The sequence below is a fragment of the Callorhinus ursinus genome, unplaced genomic scaffold, assembly GCF_003265705.2.
Source record: "Callorhinus ursinus isolate GAN/ISIS: 27379988/994484 unplaced genomic scaffold, GSC_fseal_2.0 scaffold41, whole genome shotgun sequence".
Taxonomy (NCBI): Eukaryota; Metazoa; Chordata; class Mammalia; order Carnivora; family Otariidae; genus Callorhinus; species Callorhinus ursinus.
The window spans coordinates 4,978,746-5,001,424 of NW_027397103.1; the positions used below are offsets into that span (position 1 = coordinate 4,978,746).

The window sequence follows — 22,679 nt, forward strand, 5'->3', positions numbered from 1 at the left end:
GCAAGTCCCTGGGGTAGAATTTATCCGGGGCCTGGTTCGTAGGAGTGTTCACAGATGTAAGTGGTTATTAACTGAGCATGCATTTTGTGCTGCGTAGCTGGAGTATGTTACTTTTGTTTTCTAAAACCCGACCGGAAGTAGTGGTAGGAACACCTGTTCTCCCCATTTTACAGATGGGAAAGTCAGGCTCAGAGAGGTGCTGTGCCTGTTCCCGAGTCACAGAGCTCCTGCGTGGAGGAACTGGGACTTGAGCCCAGGGCTGAGATCCCTCTGTAAGGAAGCTGTGGGCATTGCTGTAACTTGGGAGTGGCCTCTGAGGACCTCAGTCTCCCTGCTCTGCCATCCGAGGACCCTCCTCCCTTATCATCCCGGGGTGGGCATGTATAATCTCCATCCCCAAAGCCCCAGCTCCAGTGTCTCGCAACCTCTGCTGGGAGGCTGGTATCAACTGTGCAGTGACAGCCCAGCCCAGTGGGGAGGAGGTGATAGACCACAGTGTTTTAGGCAAACAGGTCTGCCTGAAGGGCCCCCCCTCCCAGAACCACTTTGCCTGATCCTGCTCTGCCTTTCAGGACCTGGGGAAGGGTGAAGACAGGTTTTCGGGTCCCCCAGGCATTCCTACCCATCCCACCAGGGCAGAAGGGATGAACAGTCCTGGGCTGGAATCTGGTCCCCGGCACCGTCCCCGCACTGCCAAGGGTTTCCCCAGTGGCCCCAGGCCGAGCGTTCAACCTCAACATCCAGGATGCTGTGGGCTATGCTGGGGTTTCTGAGCAGGGAAGGGCGCTTCGCTTCATTAGCGTCCAGCTTTGTGAAAAGCATCGCCCAGCGTCCCCTGAGTGAGGCCTCCAGCACCACGGTCTGCGAGGGGTGTTGGGAGGTGGCGCGCTTTGCCCTGCCTTCTCGGCCAATGAGGTGCCCCGAGAGCTTATTAGGATCCTGTGGGGCAGGAGTTGGGGTGGGAAGGGGGAGGGGTAGATACCTCAAGTGCAAAAAGCCCCTTAAAAGTGACCATTTACACCTGCAGCCTTTAAACATAGACTACTATTAAGTTTTGTAAGATGTATTAAAAAAGTAATGAAGAATTGAGTTTCTGAATGTGTGACTTTGATAAATTGTATATAGCTTAAAAAAAAAAAATTCCCACAAGCTAAGAACTGCCAGAAGGGATTTAATTTTAACCTACCATCTCCTGCCCGTGTTTGGTTGTTCCCTTTTCCTTCTGAAAATGATCTGAGGATGTCCGGGGACGGCCTTACCCTGAGGCCCCAGAGCTGCCGGGTCAGAGCCCCACTCTGTATGCATTCCTTACAAGGCCCAGCACCTGAAGCTGCATTTTTCTTTCTTGCCCCCCTAAATTTTATATTTCAGGACCCCCAAAACCCAAGTCCACTCTGACGCAAAGTACTGAGCTCTGAGTCCTCTTGGAGAAATGCTTGAATAGAAAACGGTCAGCGGACACACTGGTCGGGTACCTATGCTGTGCATGCAGACTTCTGTCCTCAAGGGCTTTTCTTCCAGCAGGGAAGCCCCTCCCCTAAGTGAATCCCCAAACAGATATGGATTTTAGATCACGAGGAAAATACAGTAATTGCCTCTGGCACTTTTTCTTTAGTTGGGGCCACTTAAGTGGTGAATGCCTTAAACAGCAAATTTTACTTCCTGAGCACGCCGTGGCCGGCTCACCACCCTCCAGAAATAGATGCCGTGGAATCCTTCAAAGTGACGCCGGCCAGGAGGAGGTCTGATTAGATAGAGCCACATTACAAAAATATTTTTAGATTCATCAGGCCTCCGAATGTGGAGTGAGTCCTGGAGTAAACAGAGCCACAGACATACAAGGCAGAGAAAAAGGGAGCATTGTTGATCGCCACCCAAGTACAGAGCAGCATTCTGTTTTTTTTTTTTTCAAGAGGTTTTTTTTTATTTTTTGAGAGAGAGAGAGTGAGAGCAATAGCACGAGGAGGGGGAGCTCCAGAGGGAGAGGGAGAGGCAGGCTTCCCGCCGAGCAGAGAGCCCGATGCGGGGCTCGATCCCAGGACCCTGGGATCATGACCTGAGCCGAAGGCAGACGCTTAACGACTGAGCCACCCAGGCGCCCAGGGCAGAGCAGCATCCCGACAGGCCCGAGCAGAAGTCCTGACTCTGCGTCCTGCTTTGCATCCCCTGGCAGCACTTAACCACTGCCCTGTGGGGTTCAGGGTCAGCTCACAGTCAAGTATGTATGTGGGAGCCCCAGCTGCCGTTAGCTGAGGGCTAATACGTGCCGGGCACAGGGCTGCACACCCACCTGCCTGGTCCCACGGGTCTTGGGAACCCTGTGAAGTTCACACCATTATCCCATCTTCCAGATTAAGAAACAGGCTGGAACCCCCCAAATAACTGTTTTCCTCACTATCTAAGACTTATCTTTGGAGGGGTTTACTTATGGAGGGTCTTCCCTGCTTAGAAGAAAAGCCAAAGCCTACAGTGGTCATACTGCTTTTCTCTAAAGTAAGTCCTTTTAACCCAGTCACTTTGCTTTTATCCTGTTAGATAGCTAAAAAAAAGTCCTTTTTTTTTTTTTTCTTTTTTAAAGTCTTCCCGACAGTGAAGAGTTGAGGCTCTGCCTACATCATCAGGCCATTTTGCTGTCACTGTTTAAAGAAGTCCGAGAGTTAATGAGTCCTCCCTTTAAAGCCTCAGCTAGCATGGTGCACGTTCATCTGACAAAAACCCTCAGTTGCCTGGACAGCTCTCCAGGTGACAGTGGGTGTGAGCGGTCCCATCCGCTCAGGTGACAGAGCCGGGCAGGAGCCCCTTGGGTGTGAAGGGTGCCGAGATGTCCCCAAAGCAGGATGAAATTTTCTAAAGAGACTTGACTAATTCGCAGGTATTCGAATGTACAGTTTTTACAGAGATCCTTTCCTGGGTGATAGGACCTCCCGTGGCTGGTTCTGGTGCCCCAGATGCTGGAGTGAATGACTGGTGCACTTCCTTCCTCTCCTGGGGGCTCCTGTTGGGGGGGGGGGGGTGGGGGGGGCGAGCGTGTGGGGGTGCCGGGAGGGAGGGAGAGTCCGAGAGGTGACTAGCATGTAGGCAAGTCCATTACATCTGAGCTAAGGAAAGAAACAGGATGGAGGGTGCCTCTCTTGGGACCGTGGTGGGGAGAGGGACCTTGGGGCAGGGAGCCACGTTTGGGCTAGAGCAGAAAGGACAGAAGGAGCCATGTGTGATGACGAGGGAAGGGGCTCTAGGCAGAGGCACCGGCAGACTCCGGTGGGATGCGCTGCTTCCCCACCTCCCTCAGCCTCCTGCTTCATCTGCGCCAGCCTCGTGGATATTCCTGCCACGCCCGCCCCAGAGCTCTAGAACACACTCACTGTTCCTTCTTGCGGGGTTTCTTTTGGCCCTTGGGGCTGCAGAGTGTGTGTGGGGGGGGGCGGTGTCCTGTGCACTGTAGGGTGTAGGGCACATCTTGGGCCTCTGCCCGCTAGATGCCAGTAACACCCCTCCCCCGGGATGACACCAAAAATGACCCCAGACGTGGCCACTGGGGTTGAGAACCTGCCACCCTGGTCTCTGCTCAAGCGTCACCTTTGCCAGGAGGCCCTCCCCAGTCACCCCTCTGAGACCTCGTGCAGTTCCCCGTGGTCTCCATCCTGCCCCTGCTTGGTTTGCTTGCGCGGTGCTCGCTGCTGCCGGACACCCTCCGTTTTCCCTCTTGTCTTCTTTCCCTTGCTGGAATCCCGGGAGGGATCCTATCTGTCCTGTTCACCGCTGGAGGCAGCACCCAGAACAGCGTCTGGCCCGTGGAAGGTGCTGGAATACTTGTTGCTCCCCCGTGATGAGGACATGGCCGGTGTCGGGAGGTCAGCTGGGTCCGGGCCTGGCGCGGGTACGGGAGAAGCTGAGAAAGCATGTGGCAGGGAGGCATGCCATGGTGATGCCGCTCTGGCTTTCAGAGGACGCACTCGCCTGGCGGCAAGGGGCCCGCAGCTTCTTCCGCCAGACCTTTTGTGCAAAGGCACGTGGGTGGGAGAAACAAATGCCTGGTCCATTTGGAGATTTCCTAGTGTTTCTTAAACCTTAACTGTCCCACAAGTTCCCCGGGGATCACGTTCAAGCGCAGGCTCTGATTCCGGGCCAGCTAAGGCTCCGTGTTTCTCACAAACCCCAAGTGATGCTGAATTGCTGGTCTGGGGATCAAGCACACTTTGAGTTGCTCAGCGTTGCCTGGGGGAGACCCATGCATGATAAGTGAGGTTTGGCCCCTCCTGCATGAGTGCCCGTGGGGGCCAGTTTCTCCAGTGCATACCATCTCATGGCCCCCATGTGGGAAATGTCACCTGCTTAAAGGGTGGTCAGGGTGGGGGGGCGTCCAGGAGAGTCGTGCAGGCAGCCCCCGGAGTAAAGACCCCTCTCGGGTGGACCAGTGCAAGCAGGGAGGCCAGAATTCCGGGCTGGGGACCTGGGGGGCCTCGCTGCGTCCTCAGCTGTTGGGTGGCTACACCCTGCTGGTGGCAGAGGGCGGCCCGAGCCTGCAGAGAGAGCTTTGCAGTTGAGCAGGCCCTCGGAGCTGCCGGAAGCCAGCCCGCACCGCAGGCTTGAGGAAGGGCCCCTCCTTGGTGGTTTCTTAGTCTTTCCTTCCCTTGCGGGCTGGATGCTTGCCTTCTTTCTGGGTCCCGGATGGGGCCTCTAGAGACTGTTGGGGGGCGAGGACGGGCAGATCCCCAACCAAGATTTCCGTTGTTTTCACTCTTTCAAGTAAAAACCTACAACCCAGAAGAAGTAGCAAGTATGAGGAAGTGTACGGGGCCGTTAGAGCCCACTTCAAAGCTCCCCTCCTGGCCGTGGGACCGTGGCCTCCTCACTTCTCTCCCTGGGCCTCAGTTTCTCGCCTGTAAAATGGGGGTTATGGGTGTGTGGGGAGCAGTGTTTGCAAAGTGCTTAGCACAGCCTGGCACAGGGAAAGCCCTCTGGATGCCATTGGTGGGGGGAGTCTTTAAACCCCGGGGCTTAGCCCCCAGGAGGAGGTGTGCAAGTTTTGTGCCCCTGGGGCCTCTGGGGGGGACCCCTCCCCGCTGGTCACCACGGCAGCATTGCCGGACCCCTGGACCCCACACATCAGCTCCGGCCCCAGAGTCCTGGGCTCGTGGGGAGTAGAGCTCTTTCCCACGGTGCCGGTCTGGGCCCGGACACCCGGACACCTGCGGCTGAGCCGGTTCTACCAGCCCAGTGGGCACTGGGGGCGGGTGGGGAGGAAGGAGAATAAGACCGAAACTGGCATTTATGGGGCATTAAACTGTGGTCAACCTCTCCCAGGCTCTGGGCTTCAGGCCTGCAGTTGACTTGTTAAAAAGGGAAGTTGGCAGGTATCTGGGGGTGTCCCCAAGGACCAGACAGCCAGACCTAAGTCTTCCTAGCATCTGCTTCCCAGAGATACTGTGCACTGTCTGTCTGTCAGTATCCTTCTTAGCAATAAGAAGTTTCTTTACCTTTGCCTCAGTTTCCCCATCTTTAACATGGGGATAAGTGTCTGCCTTATAGAATAATGTAAAGCTCTTAGAGCAATACCTGTCACCTTGGGAGTACACAGAGAGTTAGCTGCTATTATTACTGTCCTAATATTATTTTATTTTTAAAGTTTTATTTCAGAGAGAGCACACACGTGAGCAGGGGAGGGGCCGAGGTAGAGGGAGAGAGAGAATCCTCGAGCAGACTCCCCTATGAGCACGTAGCCCAACGCGGGGCTTGATCCCAGCACCCCGAGATCATGACCTGAATCGAAACCAAGAGTCAGCTGCCTAACAGACTGAGCCACCCAGGCACCCTGATGGTTATAATTTTAAAATGAAGAGCTCACTGTCTGTCAGGCAGTATGCGAAGCACCGTATGTGTATTTATTGAATTTATTAATTTCATTAACCCCTTGACACTACCCAGACATTCCCGTGATGCCCGTTTTACAGATGAGAAATCTGAGGCTCCAAGACCTGAAGAGGCTTACCCAGGGTCACGTGCCTGGTCAGGAGCAGATCCTGAGCCGGCCCCGGGTGTACTTGATTTCACAGCCCCTTTGCTGTGGGCGGTGCTGGGTCTGCACCCCATTCACAGATGAGGAAACTGAGGCAATGAGCGTCTGTCAGGTGGCTGTGTGAGAAAGCTGAGGTTTGAGTGTGGGTCCAGCAGGTACTTGAGGACCGGGGAGCAAGGGCAGCGGGGCTTCAGAGACACCTGCCCAGACCTGGGACCCTGTGCCCCCAGCCTGATTCCCAGCATCCGCCTCACCTCTGCCCCTGTCTGTGGGAGGTCAGGCTGCTTTTTTTGTTAATTTTCTTCTGCACACACATGGTCAGGCTCTGCGGGGTCCTTCCTCCCTCCACCGTCAGCCCCAGGGAGCCCTCTGGCCCTCTGTGGGATTTCATGCTGGCTGGAGAGGGCTGCTGGTGGGTCCCTTCTTGCCCCCTTTTCAATCACGGGGCTCGGGTTTCTCCCAGCCCCCTAGAACCTGCAGCTTCCCTGTTGCTGGCCTCTGTTCCCTTCTGGGGAATTAGCCAGATCCGTTTCCATGTCCCACGTGTGTCCCCAAATAGGATGCTCCTGGCAGCTCTGGGGGACAGCTCTGATAGCCTGTTCCCGAGCTTGGCAAGGTGCAGCTGAGGTTTGATGCTCTCCAAGGACCCCAGGGCAAGTCCTGGTGGGGGACTGAGCCTGGTGCTAGCCAGGTGCTCAAGACAGAATGGATGGGGAGTTGAGCCCTGCCCAGACTCACCACCCCTGTTCACTCTGCACACGGCTCACTGAGCACCTGTGCTGCCCCCAGCTGTGCAAGGCGCTGAGAACATGGTGCTCTGGACATGAGGGTCCCTGGCGCACGCTCTCTGGTGTGTGAAAGCTTCAGATGTCTGTGGTATCTGCTTGCCCACTTTACAGATAGGAAACCGAGGCCGGATTAGCGGTAGCCCGGAACCCTGGCCAATGAAAGCCGGGGGGGGGTCGCTTCTTTTCCCTTCTCCCAAAATTCTCTCCCAAGCTCCACGTGGCTCCTCTGACCTGACTTGTCCCCGTGTGGGGGTCTCGGGGCGTTCTGTCTGTGGTCTCCCGTGGTGGGGAGGACGGCGTACCCAGAGAAAACGTCAGCTCCCCGGGAGGGGAACTTACAGACTGCACATACCCATGACCTCACACCCAGGTCAAAGGCAGAACATTCTCTGCCTCAGAGCCGCCTCCTGTCCCTTCCTGGTCCCCCTCCCCGAAGGCAGTTGACTTTTCTCCTGATTTCGGGCTGCATAGGTTAGCGCTGGTATCTTGTGCTCTTTATACAAAGAGGGTCATAGTGCAATGGTTCTTTGCTTTTTGGTTTTTAGACATATCTTAGGGAAATTTTTCAGATGCCTCATTGAGGTACAATGCACGTATCATACAGTTTACCCATTTAAAGTACGCAGTTTGAGGAGCTTCTCATCACTCCCTCTCCCCTCCCTGCCATGAAACCCTATGCCGACTAGCCACCAACCCCGCTATCACCCCAGCCCTGGCAGCCAACAGTCTGCTTTCTGTCTCTGGATCTGCCACGGATTGGCCTGTTGTGGTCATCGCAGATAAATGGATCCTCTAAGATGTGGCCGTTTGTGTCCGGCGTCTTCCGCTCGGCACCTGCCTTCGAGGTTCGTCTACATGGTAGCGTGCATCAACCCTGCGATCCTTTTTATGACCAAATAGTATTCCATCACCCCGGGCAACTGTTCTGAGTGTGCCCCTTCTTCAGACCTGGGATCTGAGGAATCTGAAGCATGGTGTCCATGGACACTGGCTCCTGAGTTTGGCCAGGTGACCCCCCCCCCCCCGCCAAGTCAGCCCCACCGGGAGCCGCGGGCAGGGGGCGGACAGGAAGGAGTGTGGAGGTGGCTGTGGGCTCACAGAGGGATCTGGGCCTCCGAGCCAGGCTCCCCTTTCCCTTCTGGGAGGTGGGGAACAGGAGAGGGGTCAGTCATGTGCTTCTGCTGGAAGCTTCCAACCCAGACAGCGTTTATGTGTACGTGGTACCGCCTCCTTCCCGGCATGCGTTTGTTCAAGTTTTGAGCCCAAATCTGTTGACTAGCCCATCCCTGGACACACTCATCTGAAGTATCTGATCTCCTTCCACCTCCCCTGCCTGGGCGTGCATCCTTGCTCCCTGGGATTACCAGCCTGGGCTGTGGGTCCCTTCCAAGGCCACTGCCCCTTGAAGTCCATGGGACAGAAGAGAAAGTAGGAAGCAGATTCTGCGAGAAAAGGATGGCTTTTTGTGGGAAGGTCAAGTGGGCAAAGGCCTCCTTCCTTGCGGACCCACAGTCTGTCCCCCACCCAGCGACACCTGTGCCCAGTGGCACGGGGGCTGGGATTGAAATTCACCTTCTTCTGCCCCAAGCCCACACCTTTTTTTTTTTTTTCCCCCAAACAGCTTTACAGAAATAGGGTTCACATACCATACAACTTGCCATTAAAATGTACAATTCCACGGCTTTCAGTCCCCTCAAAGGTGTGCGTCCAGCCCCACAGTCGATTTCTGAATCTTTTGATCATCATCTACGGAAACCTGGTCCGCTTAGCTGTCCCTCCCCAGCGTTCCCACTCCCCCGGTCCCTGGACGCCCCTGGTCTCCATTCTGTCACTACGGATCCACCTGCTCGAGACATTTCATGTAAATGGAATCCGTCACTGTGTAGTTTGGGTGCCTGGCTTCTTTCACTCAGCACATGTAATGTTTTCAAGGCTCAGGTGTGTTGCAGCGTGGATTCCTCCTTCCTTCCTTCCTTGTTATGGATGAATAATACTCCATCGTCTGGGTGGACCACGAATTGTCTACTCAGGTGACGGACGCTTGCGAGGTTTCCGCTGTGCAGCTGTTACGAATAATGCTTCTATGCCGGCCGTGTACCAGTTCTTACGTGGATGCATTTGTAGGCGTGGAAGGGCCGGGTCCCATGCTAACTCTCCAGTCCACCCGTGGAGGACTTGCCAGACTGTCTCCAATCTCCAGGCCAACAGCCTGCTGGCCCCAATTCCAGATTGGCCAAAGCAGGGTCTCCTCACCGGGGTCTGTGATGGGCCTCAGGTGGCCTCTGACCCCTCATAAGGGGGCACACATCCTGTGTGTCTGCGTTTTTCTGGGGGTGAATGTCCAGGACACAGAGCGTCTTGGAGCCTTCAGATCCTCCCAGCTCCTAGTGGTCCAAGGTTAGAGCAGATGGCAGATCAATGCAGTGTGTTCTAGTCTTGTCTCTGGACTTTTCTAATGGGACTTGCTCAGGACTAAGAAATACAGCCTGATAAGTGGTGAACATGCCATGTGACCTTGGCTTCCCCCCCCCCCCTCTTTTCTCGGTGCTTCTCCCTCCTGGGACCCAGCAAGGAGAACTTCAACAACGTCCCTGACCTGGAGCTCAACCCAATCCGATCCAAAATCGTCCATGCCTTCTTCGACAACAGGTGCGTCTTTGTCCCTGAACCAGCCCTAAACCACCCTACTCTTGTGAGGGACATCCCCTCGTTTTTGCTGAGCTCTCTTCCTCAGAAGGGAGTCGCTAGGTCAGCCCACATGAAGAGAGGGGACTACCCAGGGGCTGGGTGCCAGGAGGCCGGAATCGTTGGGCGCCGTCTTGGAGGCTACCTCAGTTTCCGTATCTGGAAAATGAAGGTCACAATAGTGTCTGCCTCTCAGGGTTGCTGAGGGTGCACTGGGACAATGTGCACTAAGGAGTTGGCTGTCATTCTGCTTGTCACCCTGACGTGCAGAGAAACTGAGGCACAGGCGGTGGTACAGTGTCCCAGAGCTGAGGCTCCAGCCAGAGCTCATGCCCTCAAATGTCCAGCGTTGTTGGAGGTGAAAGACTTGTGTGACTGCATGGGGACTCGCTGTGTCTGAGGCTCTATCAAGAGTTGGGTGGCATACGCCCTCCCCAGGCTGCCAGGGCCCTAGGCCTGCCCCCCATGTCTACAGAGATGGCTGAGAAACTGGGAGAATTGGCAGAAAGAGGAAGGAAGGGAACAGGCGTGCTGTGGCCAGAAGATGGGTGGTGACTTCCCAGAGGGGTTTCAAGTTTGTGAGTCTGAGCCACTCAGCTCTGGTTCTGCCAGGGCTGTGTGGCCCTAAGCAAGAAGCTGAGTCTCCCTGAACCTCCCCTGGTCGTGGGTAAGGGTAGGTGTCCTCAGCTGCCCTGAAGGATGCAGACGCCTGCTTGTAGGGCAAGGCCTGAGAGGCTGACCAAGAGTTAACAAGGCAAAGCCGAGAGAAAAGGTGTTCTGGGAGGCCCGAACTGCATGTGCAAAGGCCCTGTGGCACAAGAAAGTAGAGCAAGTGTGGGTGGCAGAAAGGAGGTCTGGCCAGAGCTTGGAGAGGCCATGCAAGATGAGAGGTGTAGGGAGGGCAGGGCTGCACCGTGCAGCCCCTTGACCAGCAAGAGGGCTCTTGACCTCAACCTGGGAGGAGCAGCGGGGGGCGCTGACGGGTTTAAGGCAGGGTGGGGATCGCAGACTCTGGCTGCCGGTGAGCTGTGGGGGACGGAGGCCCGGGAGGGGGTGTACTGTGGTCCCCCAGGCTGGAGGCAGGGCTGCTGAGGGGAGATGGAGGGCAGCAGGCAGCCTTGTGACACCTGGGAGGGAAGCAGAGAGGACAGAGGGAAGGATGGGCCTGGGGTTGGAGGTGAGCAGCCGGTACCAGAGGAATCTGCACGGACAATTGTCACATTTGCCAGAAGGATGGCACACAGTCTGTGGTGAAGATGGGGTTGGAATGCTCTTTTTGCCTCATGGGCCCACACCTGCCTGTACGTGTCCGTGAGGCTTGTTTCCAAAAGGCTCTGCGCAGATCTGGCCCCTTGGGAAGCTGGCCAGGCATCGGGGACGCAGCCTTCTGTGGGGCACAGCTGGGGGGGCCGGTGGCTCCCACAGCCTGAGGTGAGCTAGGGTGGCCCTGCTGGTACCAGCTGCTTCCTGGGGCCTAGCAGGCTGGTCCCCTGAGCCTCCCCCTGCCCTAGCAGGGAGTGTGTTCAGACTGGAGAGAGGGCGCTCCTGGTGTAGATGAGAATGTTCTGGGTCCTGACTGGGGTGTGGGTTATACAGGTGCATACTGTTCAAATGCAAAATCTGTGCCTTTGTATGTAATTATTTCTTAAAACAAATCTGACCCCGGGTCGCAGCTTGGCTTTCATCTGTCACCCTTGGGAACTGGGCACGGCTCCAGGAACTGTGTTTTCAGCTCCCGGGGTGGCATTCAGGTGTCTGCTGGGCTCCTGTCCGTGAGCCTCTGCCTGGGGGGTGGGGTGTGGGCCTGAGGCTGGAGCTGCGGCCTCTGGCTAGGGGACAGGAAGGCAGGGCCCACACAAGCAACCACTGGATTTGGGGGCGGCCAGTCAGAGGCAGGAGAGATACCCCGCCCCCCCACTTACCTGGAGGGTCTGAGAGCCATCGGAGGACTGGGCAGGTGCAGTGCTGCCTGCAGGGGGGCGGGGAGGGATGTTAATCGGTCAGGGAATGCTGAGTGTCCAGAAGGTGGATGTCGAACCAAACCTCTGGGGGCCCCTGAGGAGTGGAGGGTGACAGGAGGGGGTGTGCTGGCCTGGGGTGGATGGTGAGACCAACACCCACCTTCTGGGGCCTGGGGGAGCAGGGGGAGGGATTGAGGCTTACCCTGAGATTTGAAGCCTCTGGAGGGCTTGGAGCTGGGGAGCAGTAGGGTGCGATTTGCATTTTGCAAAGCTCCCTCTGGTCCCGCTGGGGATGGTGGAGGCTGAGGTAGGCCGTGGCAGGTGCGTGAGTGGGCAGGCAGCCTGGAAATCTCTGAAGAGGGGAAGATTTAGGAAGGACTCCCCCAGCCTTGCCCCAGAACAGCTTGGGGCCTGCAGCTCAGAGGCTGTTGTACACTCTTCTCCATCCTTCACTTTTTTTTTTTTTTTAAAGATTTTATTTCTTTATTTGTATGAGAGAGAGAGCGAGCGCACAAGCAGTGGGGAGCTGCAGGCAGAGGGAGAAGCAGGCTCCCCGCTGAGCAGGGAGCCCGATGTGGGGCTTGAAACCAGGACCCTGGGATCATGACCTGAGCTGAAAGCAGATGCTTAACCGACTGAGCCACCCAGGTGTCCCCACATCCTTTGCTTCTTGTCCCGGAAGTCCTGAAGTGGTGGGGGGAGGACTTTGGAGTGTGTCCCAGAGACAGAATTTTCCTCTCAAGAAAGACCAGGGTCAGCCTTGCTTCCTAAGATCCTTTAGGACCTGGACTGTGGATGGAGGGCAGGGTGAGCAGGGTCCTTCCCCACCTCCAAGGGCTCCGTTCCTTACAGAATCATTAGAAAATTAAGGATGAAAAAGATTGCTCTAAACTGGGCATCTTTGCAAAAGGAATGAAAGCTGCCCACTTGCTGAGCCCCTGCTGTCTGCCGCCAGGCACCATGCAGCCACGAGGCGGACCCTGCTGGAGCCCCGCCTGGAACGTGGGCCCTTCCTGGCACCTTCTGCAAAGCACATTGCTAGGGACAACCTCGAGCCTGCCTTGACTTATTAAAAGATCTGAAGTTATCAGTAAACTTTGCACTTTGGCAGTAAACCAGTGACTCAGCACTACCGAGCTGATCACTACCGGAATTGCAAACAGCTTGATAGAGAGCAGGAGTCGGCTAACTTTTTCTGTAAAAGGCCACAGAGTAAATATTTTAGGCTTCATGGGCCATGTAGAGTCTGTGACAGCGGCTCCGCTCTGCCGTGGTGGCATGAAAACAGCCACAGACGCCGGCTAAATGAATGGGTGTGGCCGTGTGCCAATAAAACTTTATTTAAAGACATTGACATTTGAATTTCATGTAATTTTTGTGAAATTTTGTCATGAGATGCTATTATTACTTTGGGGTTTTTTTCTCCCCCCAAACATTTTCTCAACTATTTAAAAACCTAAAACCCCTTCTTCTTCCATGGACTGGACAAAAATAAGCGGCAGGCGGGGGTTGGGCCATGGACAGCGGTTGGCCAGCTTCGGATCCGAAGGAAAGGGTCAGGAGAGGTGGCTCGATGAGTTACTGCATTGCTCGGTGCCTTGGTTTCCCCACGTGTGAGCCCTCACCCACGGCAGCGTGGTTGTGCTCTCGCCCCGGCCCCCCGTGCGGTGAGCTCTGGGATGGCAGCACTGGGCTTGGGCTAAACCTCCGGGGGCACCCCCGTCCCGCCCTGGCGCCCCTGCAAGCAGGTTGCTGGGAAACGGAACCCAAGGCTGAGACGGCCATCGCGGGCGACGCGTGGGCCCAGAAGGGCCGCGTTCCCCAAAGCATCGCAGGCGAAGGGCAGGATCCGGGTTCATGCGCTGCCGACGTGTTCCCCTCTCCTCCCGTAGGAACCTGCGCAAGGGGTCCAGCGGCCTGGCTGACGAGATCAACTTTGAGGATTTCCTGACCATCATGTCCTACTTCCGGCCCATCGACACCACCATGGACGAGGAGCAGGTGCAGCTCTGCCGGAAAGAGAAGTTGAGATGTGCGTGTGCGTTGGGGCCGGGCCGCGTCTCCCTGGGTCCCCCTGCGCCCCTGCAGCCGGCGGGTGGGCGAGTGTGGAGGGGAGGGCCGGGGGACGCCAACCCACGTCCTTTGGGAGGTCCGTCCCAGTTGACAGCACCCACGGAGGCCCCCGGGGGGTGTTTCTGCCCCCAGGTTGTGCCGTGGCGGCTGGAGTTCTCAGGGGATGTGAAAAAAGCAAGGCCCTTGGTTCAGACAGACCTGGGCTCCCATCGGGCCCCTTCTGCTGAGCAGCCATGTGACCTTGAACCGGGACACAGGGTGCTGATTGTGAACACACGCTGGTTCTGCGGCTCAGTGAGGTCACCCAGGCAGCGCGCGCCCTTGGCACCTGGGAGGAGCTCCGTGAACCTGTTTCTTCCCTCGTCCTTGAGCTGCCTCAGACGCCAAGTTCACCAGACAGGCCTCTGGCTGATCTGTTCTGGCAGAGCCCCCCTGGGCTCTGGAGCCTGCTTGGTTGTGGTCCGGGCTGGCCAGCAGCATGGGGTCCCAGGGTGGCCTGCGTCACATGTCCCTGCTCCGTGCAGACTTTCCCAGGACTCCTGACATCCCACCGTAGGCCACCGGGAGGCCCAGGCTTGTTAGGGGAAACAAGTAAACATGGGGACTGGGCCGTATTTAGCTCTGGAATGCGTACGTGAGGGCTGGTGGGAACTGTCCGGGCTGGGGGCCCCAGAGGCCCCCCTCTGGTGCTCCGGACCAGGGGGGCAGCCCAGTGTCGGCCCAGCGTCCCACCTGCTCTGAGGGCCAGGTCAGAGGTCGTGGGGGCTCCCAGTTTCCCTTCCCTTAACGGGGCGGCCGTGGGCAAACATGTTAACTTCTCTGTGTGTGAAATGGGCTCAGGGCAGCCTCGCCTCATGGGGTCACGTGTGGCTGAGACGTGAAGATGTTTGCCGCACGTTGCCCGGGGTGTCCGGTCCATGCTGGATCAGTGGCAGTGTGGGGGACTTGGTGAGCTGCAGGCTGAGCTGCTGGGCCGGAGGGGCTGCCTTCTCTTCCGCTCTTGGCCTCTTCCTGGGCTGCCCGATGCAGAGTGATGTCCATCAAGGGGCAAAGCGAATGACACAAAGTGGACTAACCAGAGGAGGTGCTGGTGTCCCTCCCCTCTGCTCACGGGGGGCCGGCTCAGACCGGCCGGAGGCCAGAATGTTGGCAGTGGGGTCCATGACACAACGTGGGGCTCAGCCAGGTGCCCTGAGAATGACAATTTGAAATAACATTGCTCTGTCTTTGCATCAGTGTCCCCTCTGTGCTCAAAGTGTGCAGGGATCCTTGGTCTTGATCCACCAGCTCTGTGGTTCCCTGAGCCCGTGCAGCACCCAGAAGTAGATGCTGTTGTTGTTATTCCCATCTGACAGATGGGAAAGCTGAGGCTCAGAGAAGTTGGGTCATTTGCCCGAGGTCACCCACCAGGAAGTAGGCAGTCTGACCCCACGGCCTTTGCCCTTGACCCCTACATTATGGATGTCTTTCGCTCATTTTGAGCAAGAAGGTTGGGGAAGCAGGGGGACGCAGGGCTCCCCTCCCGGCTCGTCTGACCGAGCCCCCCCCCCCCCCCTGTCGCCCCCAGTTCTGTTCCACATGTATGACTCGGACAGCGACGGCCGCATCACCCTGGAAGAATATCGAAATGTAAAGTATGCTCCTCCGCCCGCCGGCCAGGGCTCCTGGCCCCTCCCCGCCCCCGGCCCGGACGGAGGCCCGAGGTCACCGTGTGTCTACCTCGCCCGGCAGGTGGTAGAGGAGCTGCTCTCCGGAAACCCGCACATCGAGAAGGAGTCGGCCCGCTCCATCGCCGACGGGGCCATGATGGAGGCAGCCAGCGTATGTGTGGGGCAGATGGTGAGCCGTGTCCCTGGAACCCCCGACCCCCTGCCCCCGACCGACCCCTGCCCCGCCTTGCCCGGCTGGCTTCTGGAAGGCCATGAGGGGAGACCCCCAGGCCATCGGCTCGCCACACTGTCGTCAATCTAGGACAGTGGCTGGGAGGGGATTTCCGGCCTGGGGACGGACAGGGTCAGCAGGGGCTCCCCTCTGGGCTCCTTCGTCTGGGGCCCCGGCGCAGACCTGGGAGTGGTGACGTGCGTCGACAAGATGCAGAAGCAGGGCTCAGGGCCGGCGCCTGTGGAGGGGAGCCCCCCACCGGCCCCCAGAAGGGATGCGCGGGCCAGAGGTGGGTGGCCGTGGAGGCTCCACGTTGCTGCCGAGGGCCGGCGGCCGGGCTGAGCATCGGGGTCTCTGCACGGGTGCTGGACACCCTTGGAGGCTCGTCGGGTCATGCTGGTGTCGAGCTGGCTGGGGCATCTCTCAGGACTGTGGACCGGTTAGAGCAGGGCTGCTCCCCCTGGTGCTGGTGACTCGTGGGGCGGGACAGCAGTCCGTGGTGGGGACAGTCCTGTTTAGCCGCGTCCCTGGCCTCCACCCACTGGATGCCAGTCACTCCCTCCCGGTTGTGACAACCGAGGACGTCTCCAGACACGGCCAGGTGTCCCTGGCGGGGGAACGCGTTCGTCCCCGGGGAAGAACCAGTAACGAGAGGGGCACAGACGTAGCTGGTCCACAGAGGGGGTGCTGCGCGGTGACCGAGTGAGCAGGGGCTACCAGCAAGCACGCGCTGGGTTGTCGGGCTGTGGGGGCACGTGCAGATACGCCCCAGGCAGGCCGGGCGCCCCCCGCCCCCGCTACGCTCCTGTCCCCCGAGGGCAGCTGCACGGTCTGTGCACACATCATCCTAGGGACACCCCGTGCACCGTTTCGTAGGTTTGTAGTCTCGTGTTCCTGGTGGGGAAACCAAGGACATAAAGAACTTTCCGGAATTCAGGGGCAGCGATCCTTACTATGCCTGGTGGACTCACTCTTGTAGGGCTGGGTCCGGGCTGGCTAGCCCCTGACATGGTGGCTTTGAGCCCCAGGACCCCGAGGACAGGCACCCAACCCTCTCTGTGACTTTGTTCGCTGAGGGTTTCGGCTGGTCCCACTGAGGCCATCGCCTCTTCACACCTGTGTATTTCATGTGGCCGTGGCTCCAGACACCTGTGGCTTTGGGCTCACCAGGGCCTGAGTGGAGGGGTGTCTTCCTGCCGGAACCTGCTTTTTGTGCTCCAAGCCTGCCATCGCGGGGCCTGCTCCCCAGGGGTGGGGGCTGTGGTCATTGCGGTCCTTGTATTGGCCTGTGTTTTATCTGTCTGTCTCTCAGACCCCGGGGGAGGCTTCTGGGAAACCACCCCACTCAGCGAATTGCCTGCGGCACAGAGGGCTGGTGACCTCAGTGGGGAGCGCAGGGATCCGTGCCCTGTTGTCGAGCCAAATTCCCGTTTGATTTAATGACCCTCTCCTCCTTTAAATGGCTCCCCATCCCGCTCCACTTTCAACTGGTGACAGTTTTCTTAATTTGCTGCAGTAAAATAGTTGGCGGCTGATAGCTGCTGACCTGCATAAGCTGCACAAACCTCAGAAGCGGAGGCATCTTAGAGCCGATATCTGCTCTCCGGGTGTGTGCCCCGAGTGTCTTTCTTTTATTTACGGGTCCTCGGTGTGCTCTTAAAATATCTTCTCCTGCAAACATCGGCCAGATACATGAGCTGTGGGCGCTCACACCTGCGTGCAGGACGAGGGCCGGCCACGCGGCTCAGTACCGTGCGGCCTCCGAGGACGCTTAACGGGCCCGCCCGAGCTGCCACCGGGGCGCCAGTGGGCTTCCAGAGCCGGCTCTTGACTGGAGCAGTGCGGGCTTTCCAGAGTGTCTTTCTCTGGAAGGACCCATGGCTTGAGGATGGGGCTGCTAGGCTGGGGGTCTCAGCTGGGGGGATGGGGGGCTGCCCCCACCCACCCCTGCCTCCCTCCACGCACGCCCACCCTCCCGTCCTGCTCTCGGGCTGTGGAGCCCCGTCTGTAATTAGCTCTCCTCGGCTGCTCTCTCTCTGAAGGCAACCCCGGGTCCCTGGGGCATCCACCTCTCCCCATGCCCCTGGGCGGGAAGAGCAGGGAGCCCCAGGGGACAGGCCCTGGAAACTGGAGAAGTGGTTGCATTTATAAGATTTGAAAGTATATATAGATTAGTTTTCTGTACGAAAAACAAGTGTTAGGAAACCCCAAAGGGTGAGGAATCCAATCAGATGCTTGGAGCCCGCTGGGCTCCTCCCAGCTAGACCAGTGGCCTGGCCTCCGTGAGCCTCAGTGGCCTTGTCTCTAAAATGGGAGTAAGGGCAGGATCCAGGCGGCAGACACCCAGGGTGCCCGCTGTTTCCTTCAGTAGACAGCAGGACAACTCCGGAGAGGTGTACGATCTCCTGGGGCTTATCTTTCAATACTCACTGGCGTATACGTGTATGTCTTTTATTTCTGATTTACACAAACTGGAATTGAACAGATCCCTTCTCGTCTTCTCCGTACGGCCCTCCCCCCACCCCCTCCACAGGGTGGACGGTGGCTGTCCGGTTAGCAGCGTAGGAGCTGCTGCCACCTTCCTCCGTGTTTCTGTCCACTCTGGATCTTGGAGCCTTTTCCGCATCCACACATAGAGGTCGACCCCTTCTTAATGGCTGCTTAGTAATCGGTAGCACAGATGACCAGGATTTATTTAGCTTGTCTTCCGTGGATGGACACGGATGGCGGCCGGGTTGTCACTGTCACAAAGGGTGCTGCAGGCACCCTGTACAGGCACCTGTAATTAGGAGAGCTAATTACAGACGGGGCTCCACAGCCCGGGGGTGAGGTTGGGGGAGGCTTGGCGGTGCCAGAGCCCGAGATAGCAGCACAAGGGCCAGGAGCCCCACCTCTGGCCTCATGAGGTCCGGGTGTGCCCAGAGCGGGACAGACGCAGATGGAGACTGGCACTGACCATGACCGGCTGGGGGAGAGGCCCGGCAGGTGGCCCTTATCATGGTGACTCAGTGGGCACGAGGGGTGGGCCGCAGAATCCAGCCCTCCCGCCCCCCCCCCCCCCCCCCCCCCCGCCCCAGTGGTCAGTGAGCTCAGAGGGTCAGGGCGGGTACAGTGAGGTAGGACCGGGAAATGGCAGGAGGTGTCCATTGGTGGCTGAGGGGAAGGGGAGTCTGTGCCTCTGTGCCCACCCACTTCCTTTACGCCCTCATCCACCGGGTTCCCCCCTGGGGGGCTCGGGTGGGGCCCTGGTTAGCCCGCACCCTCCTTCTATCCTGCTGTCACGCCAACAAAGGGGACGTTGGAGTTCAGGGTGATGGCCTCAAGCCGGATGCAGCAGTCTGGAGGGACCCCGCTCTTCTCGTGACTAAAGGGGCCCCACCATCTGTGTCCTGGGGAGGGAGAGGGGTCTCCTGGCGGAAGCCGCTCACTCTGCATGTGCTCTGTTCCCAGGAGCCTGACCAGGTATATGAGGGGATCACCTTCGATGACTTCCTGAAGGTGGGTGTCTAGGAGGAGAGGTGGGGCTTGAGGGGTGTCCGCTGATCAGGAAGAGACCCGCATCTCTGTGGAAAGGGGTCATGCCTGGGCGTGACCTTTAGAACACATGTTTTACTTACTTTTATTGGAGGAGTAATGTTCACCTGTGGCCAGGGCACTTGAAGCAGTACAAAAGGGTTCCAACAAAACCTGTCTGTCTCCTACGAGTCCCTGGTCGCCTTTGTCATAAGCATCGCTGTTGACGGTTGGAACCAGTTTCTGGAGTATTCTATGCCTATATGAATACCAGCTGTGTGGGGTTTTGTTGCTTGCTTTTCCTGTGCCTTGGCTATAGCCGTCCAGTCTTCCAGCCCCCACAGGTGGGCACCAGGCCTCTGCTGTCCCAAACGTGCTCTGAGGTTAGGAACCAAGACCCCTCACTGCACTGATGGGTACATACCCAGCGGAGGGAGGCGAGCCCACTCTGCCCTCTGGCACTGCGTGCGTACCTTGACAGTGGGTCGGCCAGGCTCGTTCTGGAATTAGAGGAAGGACAGAAGTCGGGGGAACAGGACCCAGAGGCTCTGGTCCAGTGTGCCATACCAGCCTCTGACCGACCTGAGGGAGCGGACGGGCCTGGGCCTGGAGCCCGGCCAGGACTTGGGTGGTCACAGCCCCACGGAGCCCAGGGGCAGCTCAGATGGGCGCTCCTCCCAGGCTGCAGGGCTAACCTGGCCGGTCAGCAGTGAGCTCTGCAAGGGAGGGGGCAGGCAGCAGAAGCTTTTGGGTCTAGGTGGACAGCCTCTGTCCTCACACACCAGGCCTGGACGGGCAAAGAAGCCCGAGAGAGCCCGCTTCTTCCCCAGAAGGCTTCCCCTATCCGCCACCCCATGGCTCCGGTGTTCCCCAAGGCTGTCCCCACACCACGGGGGCCTTTCCTGACCAGCTGGCCCTTCCACTCCCCTGAGCCTCACCAGTGCCTCTGCTGCCACCCAGCATTTAGCAGAAAGCACCCTGGGTGCCCAGGTAGCTTCCCTGGGAATGAGGGTTGGAGCTGCTCCCCGGGAGCCGGACCTAATCGCTCTGCACCCTCACCAGACCCCACAGCACCCAGAGCAGGTGCAGGAGACCACAAAGTAGCTGGGGGAACGGTGGGCGTGTGACAGTGGCAAGTGTGGGTGCCGACAGGGCTCTGATTGAGCCTGCTCACAGCCTGGTGACTGTCCCTGGAAATGCTGCAGGTGACAGCCCGAGGGTTTGAACTTGTCACACAAGCAGGGAGACAAGTCATGCCCACCGCGGCCAGCCATTTCTCCATCTGTGGCCCTCTCGGGCCCTGAGTGGCCAAGGAGCTGGCAAGTGTAGTCCTGGGAGTTGGCGGGGGGGTCTGTAGTGTGGCAGATAGGGTCGGGCGGCCTCGAGGTGTCCCCCGGGGCCCAGGCCGGGAGGGACTGTAACGGCAGAACCAGGACCAGGTAGGTATGAGGCAATGGGCATCTGTGGGCAGAAATTATCCTTCCCGGGCATAAGCTTGTGTGTGTAGAACAGGGTGACCTATCCCAGGGACGTTAGAAAGACCAAACTGCTGTGACCTTTTAATTAAGGAAGATGGCTTAATAAAACTTGGCAGTTGCACAGTACTTAATAGCTTACAAAATGTTCCCGCGGATGATTCCGTTTGAGCCCCCAGCGTTGCGTGACTTATGTGGGCAGCGCAGGTGGTGGTCTCGGCATTGTACTGATGAAGAGGAGGTTTAATGGGGTTAAGGAATCTGCATGAAAATCAGCCCAAAGTGGGGTGGGTGGGATTGAAATGCCTTGGAGCCGAGAGCTTGGATTCCGTTCTTAATAATAACTTGCTGTGACAATATCAGAAGGGATCCAAATGTCAGAGCCAAATTAACCTGCTGAAAGGCAGAGGGAAGTTTCTCTTCCTCGCTCAGCTCACGGTCTTGAAGCCAGCCGTCTGGTTTTCACCTGCCCTGGTGGCGGGGAGGGCGGGTGGGGGGACCCGCGTGAGGCCCCGGGCCGGGCGGTGGTGGGAACACACGCTCACAGTGCTCTGTCCGTTGCAGATCTGGCAGGGGATAGACATCGAGACCAAGATGCACGTGCGCTTCCTTAACATGGAAACCATCGCCCTCTGCCACTGACCCGCCTGCCCCCCGAAGCCGCACTGTGCCCGCAGCCTCCCACGGGGCCCGAGGCCGCAGGTGTCCTTCGGCTCTGGCTCTTGTAAATAGTCCCCAGTCCTCCGCTGTCTCGTTTTCCCTAGGGTGTGGTATGTGGAACTTCGCTGTTTTTATCTCTAATAAAAAAAGAAAACGGTTGGTTTGTTAATGAACGTGGCTCCTGTCTGTTTCCCGCGGCCACTTGGTGGTCTGGCCACTTGGTGGCACAAGGCTGAAAAGGAGCAGGCAGCGGCTAGTTTCCAAAGGCTGGTTTGGCAGAGAGGAGGGTTTCTCCTGCTTTTTCTGGTTTAATTTGGGTGAAGTGTTCGCCCTCTCCGCTGCACGAGGGCTGGGTCGGGCGAGGCACGGCAGCTCCCCGCTCCGTGGCGGCCGGGATGCGGGTGGCGAGGCTCCCGCGGTGTCGCGACCCGAGCGTCTGGGCCGGAGGAGAGGACAAGGAGGACCTGCGGTGACGTGCCTCCCGGGCCCAGCGTGGGGCAGACCCCAGTGGTGGTGGCAGCAGGGGAGGTGACTGTTCCCGCTCAGTGGCTCCCAAAGCTCTAGTCACCTTCTGATTCAGGGGCGGGCTGTGCTGGGGGCAGGGAAGTGAAGGTTGTCCATCTGGTTGGGGGCTGTGTCCAGTGGGTCAGCAGAGGCTGGCTTGGGCTAAATGCTCGGAGTCGGCGCTCAGTGGGGCCAGCGTGGCTGTGGTCACCATGGTCGGTCGCTGCTGGTGGCATTCCAGGCCTCCTCGCTCGGTTCCTTCCACCCACACTCACCGGGGGCTTCCTCTCTAGCCTCCCAAGAAAGTTGTGGTAACTGACAACCGCTGTTATTGGCATTCTGCATTTCCATGGCTTTGTTACTAGGTGTGCGTCAGGGTTCAGAACGTGAAAGGTGCAGGAGGGCACCCCACGCAGCCTTGATCCTGGGCTCGCCAGGCCCTGGCTTGCCCTTCCCGGAGGCACTCAGGTCAGCCCATTTCTTTGACATCTTTCTGGGGCCGTTCATGCGGATGCGACTGCAGTGCTGAGGATTTAAGTGAGAAGCTGGAACCAGGCAGTGAGGCGGGGTGAAGGGAAGTGTGATCGTGTTTGGGGCGGAAGTCCCGAGGCTGGTGCACCGTGGCGGTGGGGGTTTGGCAAACGCTCCTCATTGAGGACCTTGGAGGTGAGAGCGGACCCTTGCTGGCATCCTTTTGGTAGTCTGCGCGTAGCAGGACTGCCCCCTGGACCCCGGGGCCTGAGGGATGCTGGCCTCCACTACCCCCAGGTCAGGGCGGACGGCTGTCCAGCAGCGTAGCCCCATCTGTGCGGAAGTAGAGAGCGTCTGAAGTCACTTCCAGAGCTCTGCTGCTTAGACTAGCACTTCCTCAAGTGTTTTGCCATTTCCAGAGCGGTAGGTGGGGGCGAAGGCAGAGGCCTCGGCTTCCTCCCCTCCAGGTGTCCGCCATCAGGTGGGCCAAGGAACTGGGAAGCAGCCAGCCAGCCAGTTTCCTGGAGCGGGACGCGGGGCCCCTGTCCGCCCTGACTGCTTGGGGGATCGTCCTGCTGACGCCCTCGGTTTCCCGGCTGCCAGTGGGATGGCCTGGTGCGTGGAATCCGGCGCTCTGTCAGCAGCATCCCTG

The 22,679-nt window shown here is 58.3% G+C and overlaps 1 protein-coding gene across 1 annotated transcript in view; it reads left to right on the forward strand.

Moving 5' to 3' along the window:
* TESC (tescalcin) overlaps positions 1–21,221 on the forward strand; it is a 45,388-nt gene extending 24,167 nt beyond the window's left edge. The window contains exons 3-8 of the mRNA XM_025889446.2: positions 9,373–9,453; positions 13,343–13,482; positions 15,091–15,152; positions 15,255–15,362; positions 18,855–18,902; positions 20,957–21,221. Coding sequence (XP_025745231.1) covers positions 9,373–9,453; positions 13,343–13,482; positions 15,091–15,152; positions 15,255–15,362; positions 18,855–18,902; positions 20,957–21,034 — 517 coding nt within the window. The 3' untranslated portion in view covers positions 21,035–21,221. The remainder of the gene's footprint in view (positions 1–9,372; positions 9,454–13,342; positions 13,483–15,090; positions 15,153–15,254; positions 15,363–18,854; positions 18,903–20,956) is intronic.
* The last annotated feature ends 1,458 nt before the right edge of the window (positions 21,222–22,679 follow it).